This window comes from Meriones unguiculatus (assembly GCF_030254825.1).
Source record: "Meriones unguiculatus strain TT.TT164.6M chromosome 13 unlocalized genomic scaffold, Bangor_MerUng_6.1 Chr13_unordered_Scaffold_47, whole genome shotgun sequence".
Classification (NCBI taxonomy): domain Eukaryota; kingdom Metazoa; phylum Chordata; class Mammalia; order Rodentia; family Muridae; genus Meriones; species Meriones unguiculatus.
The window spans coordinates 1906582-1910660 of NW_026843653.1; the positions used below are offsets into that span (position 1 = coordinate 1906582).

At 48.3% G+C, this 4079-nt stretch overlaps 1 protein-coding gene across 1 annotated transcript; it reads left to right on the forward strand.

Moving 5' to 3' along the window:
• The first annotated feature begins 413 nt into the window (after positions 1-413).
• LOC132651339 (pro-adrenomedullin-like) lies at positions 414-1185 on the forward strand. Its single transcript, XM_060376559.1, has 3 exons — positions 414-502; positions 654-803; positions 993-1185. The coding sequence occupies exons 1-3, from the start codon at positions 414-416 to the stop codon at positions 1183-1185; spliced, it is 432 nt and encodes a 143-aa protein (XP_060232542.1).
• The last annotated feature ends 2894 nt before the right edge of the window (positions 1186-4079 follow it).

Here is a 4079-nt window from a genome sequence, read left to right on the forward strand (position 1 = left end):
GTGTTGGGGAGTGGGGTGTGGCTTTGCCAAATCCCCAAAGCTTGGAGACCTGGACAAGTGGATCCCACAGGGATCCACTGTAGAGCACACCTCATGTCCCAGGTCTAACTCATGCACCCTGCTCTATCTCACCTGAAATCTGTGGGCCAGGATCCTAGGACTTGAGTTGGAGACCTCTGGAAGCCTGGCACTCCGGCTTCCTTTGCTTTGCTTGTCACCAACCTGACCAGCCCAAAAGCCTCTGGGTGCCTCTCTGCTCCAAGAAGAGAAAATCAGCAGAACCAGGCAGAGCGCCTCCAAGATGCTCCCCCTCCTGCCACTGCCCTTCCTTCTGCTCCAGGGCTGTGCAGCTGGCCCGTTTGAAAACCCTCAGCTTCTTGCTCCTTTCCAGGGTATCTGAGCATCTGCACAGAATGAAGCTGGTTTCCATCATCCTGATGTTTCTGGGTTCACTCGCCTTTCTAGGCGTGGATGCTGCACAGCCAGAGGATGTGTCCTTGCAGTGAGTTTGGGGCAGTGCTTTCTTCAGTCCTAATACATGGCGGTCATGGAACAATGAGTGATGGCCTGGAGGGGTTAGAAGGAAGTGGAGATGGGAGCTGGCCGGGACATCACTTGAACTCAAGCCAAACACACCTGCTTGTGTTTTCTAGGTGGGATAAGCTGGCACTAAGTAGTGGAGAGATGGAACTTCAGGCATCCAGCAGCGATTCCTCAGAACTCACTGGTGGGGAGACAGTTCCTATGGAGACTTTTGTTCTGGACCAGGAGAAGGAGAGCACACCTAAAACTCCACAAGCCAGGTAACTACACCCTCTGCAGAGGATGTGCCCTTTCGACTACCCAGGCCCCGGGCGGATTGTCCAGGCCAGACTGCAGCTCTGGTGGAAGGAGCAGGTCCCAGGTCCTCAGGTTCTGTTTGGCTCTGGTCCGAGGTGCTTAGGGCCAAAGCCCTGGTTGGTTAAGTTTCAAGTGTCCTTCCTTCTCTGCAGCACTCCAAGCTCAGCCCACTTTCGAGTCAAACGCTACCGCAAGATGATGAACCCTGGCTCCCACAACTCTCGATGCCGCTTTGGGACCTGCATGTTGCAGAAATTGGCCCAACAGATCTACCAGTTGACAGACAAAAGGAAGGACCCTGTTGCCCCCAAAAACAAGATCGGCCCTCAAGGCTATGGCCGTTGATGCCGGCGTTCTCTGCCGGAGGTCCTCCAGGCCCAGTCTGTGATGTCCTCCCAAGAGCAGACACAGGCAACCGCAGCCTCCGGGACCCACTGAGTCATCCCTAAGCGCTTTAGGATTTAGTTAAGGGTGGCAGCATTGAACAGTTGGGGTACTTTCCCTTTGGCACCTGCTTTGCACCAGGGAGGACTGAGTCAAACCTGCAGAGATCTGCCTGGCTGCCCCTAACGGGGTAGAGGAACCCAAGATCAAGCCAGGCTCACCACACACACTGAGAAGTACAGACTGTTACTCTTCGGGCAGGGTTCTGAGCCGCTGCCTAGCCTGCTCACAAACTGGTTTCTCACGGGGATAATAAGCCTCATTACTACTTGAACATTCCAAAACCCAGTGAGTAAAAGTGCAATGCTTGTTATACAAAAGTAACTGTCATATTTAAGTTTGTTTGTATCAAGAGGTGCTTTTTTATAACTTCAAATATGTAGAGATATTTTTGTACATTATATGTTGCATTAAGGGCATTTTAAAGGAAATTATATTGTCACCATCCCCTACTTTAAGAAGTGAAGGTCTCAGCGAGCTATAAGGTTGTTTGGTTGAGTATGTGTGAGTGTGTGTGTGTGTGTGTGTGTGTGTGTAAAGTGGAGAGTGCCTGATTACCACCTGTGGAAGAAGAAAAGACATTATGTCTCTTATAATCTATTTACTTAAAATATGTGACCTGGGAAAAAGCAAACCAATAAACTGTCTCAATGCTGATATATTTTCAGTTCATGCATCTAAGGAAGGGTGGTCTTGGTTTGGGTTGGCCTGTGGGTGCTGGTGTCTTGCTTCTTGTTTTGGGAAGACAGAACTTCAGTGTGGGTGTAAGCCAACATTTCTTTACACGGCTTTATCTGTCATGAGTTCTGTTGTCCATATGGGTGTACAAAGCGCGTGTCCTGGGTTCACCACCTTGTGTGGCAGCCAGACCAGGTGAGATAGGGTGAGCCCCAGTAGGTAGGCAAGCCTGGGCTTCTCAGATTGCACAACACACTCCCAATTTTATGGGGTTGCTCACCGAACCTGAGCTAAGGCATTCTTTGGAGACTTTCTAAGTAGAGTTTATGCTGCAGCTGCAGGTATTAAATAGCTACTCAGGCAAAGCCAGCAAAATGTTTTCAAGTGTCTGAGAAACTCTCAGCTAGGAGCCCAAGTCCTCACTAGACTCTAGCATCCATGAGTGGGGCTGTATCACCCTCTGCTGTTTGTCACGCATCGTCCCTGAGAGTGGTGGACAGTTTAATAAGTGCAGTTTAATAAGTTCTCCTATGTGGGAGTCAGCACATAGCCTTAATGAAAGAGGAAAGAAAGAAATAAAAGCGGTTTGCAGATACCAACTGCCCCCCCCGCAACTACATGATGGCTTGCTGTGCCAGGACAGTTACTCAGTGCCCTCATGCTGTGCAGCGAGCAGCTGCTGGCCAGAGACCAAAAGACAGACAGACAGATGTGCAGCCAGAATCGTGCGCCTCTGAGGGCCTGAGACCTTCACTGTTCTTTCTCCCCCTCCAGGCAGGCACCTCTTCCTTTCTCTTTCCCAAGTCTTTTTCATGCTCCCTTCCCTTGCCTCTCTCTCCCTTTCCTTTGTCCTTGCTTTCTGTCACCTCCAGAGCAGGTGAGGAGTGCTAGATTCTAAGCTTGAAGGGCAGGTGGTGCCATATACATGCCTACCTAGTAGGCTGTGTATTGTCTTGATCAGCCAATCCTGGAAGATCATTTATTGTGCTTTCCTGAAAGATTTACTGGCCATTTGGAAACTCTGAGTTGCTTGTGTCTCTAGCTAGTTTAGAATATCTGGAACCTCTTTGGTTTGAAGGATGGAAGTGTCTGAGAATGGCATTAAAGAGCCCTAGCTAAGGGGCAGGATCTTTTCTTCCTTGCAGAAGAAGTGAATTATACACAATGAAAAGAACCGGGCCTGGGTCTGAGTCTGCACACAACCTGATAGAGGCAGCTCCTGCTTCAGAAGAAAGTAGCCTACATAGCATGTATAATTTCCCCACAAGGCTTCAATTGTTGAACCCTTGATATAGGTAGTATCAGTCCCATCCAGTTCCATGCCCTATTTGATCTTAACAATTTCATGAGGCTCCCAGTAAGAGAAGATCATAAATTCAGCAACAGACCATCCTGATCCCAAGTACTTCTTGCTAAGCAGTAACTCAGAGCTGTGCCAGGCACTGAAGAGGCACAAGGCATGTATGGAAAAGGAAATGACTAGAAGCTCCAATCCTGTGCCAGTGGGTTCACGGTGGTCTGAAGGGCCTATGGAAACTGACAAGAGCAAAGACCACTTTGGCTTCATTGACAGTGGCCCAAGCTACTCACTCATTTCCAAAGTTTGTCCCATAGCCACAGAGACATCCAGCCAAAACCTCACTCTGGCAGAACTTCAACTTACCAGACAAAGCTGCCAAAGACCGGTTGGGCACCAGCTTAGGGGCAGCTGCAAGCAAGGAACAAGCATCTAGCCTCCATCTGAGGGAGTCTAATGACTTCAGGGAATTCAAGGCAAGTATAAGCACTGTGGTTCAGCTACTCAACTAAAGTCTTTCCCATTGCTAAACCTGTGACTTGAGACATTTTGGAGGAGACAGAGACCCTCTTATGACCAGCCTGGTACAGTATTAGGGATTACCTAAAGGTCTTCACAAAGCCTTGGACCCTACTCTGGAAGATGTTCAACTGACTTTATGGATATATATCCATCTGTATACAACAGCATTTTCATTTCCTGCATGGATTATCATTAGATGAAAACATCACAATTTGTTTAACTGTTCCTGTCTGCTGTTACACAATATAATTTCCTTTATTTTTCCCATTAAAAATGTTTCTTTTGCATTTATTTCTGG

Coding starts and splice junctions, on each gene's coding strand:
- LOC132651339 (XM_060376559.1), top strand. CDS start 414: ATGAAGCTGGTTTCCATCATCCTGATGTTTCTGGGTTCACTCGCCTTT. Junction 503..653: donor CCAGAGGATGTGTCCTTGCA/GTGAGTTTGGGG, acceptor TGTGTTTTCTAG/GTGGGATAAGCTGGCACTAA. Junction 804..992: donor CCTAAAACTCCACAAGCCAG/GTAACTACACCC, acceptor CCTTCTCTGCAG/CACTCCAAGCTCAGCCCACT.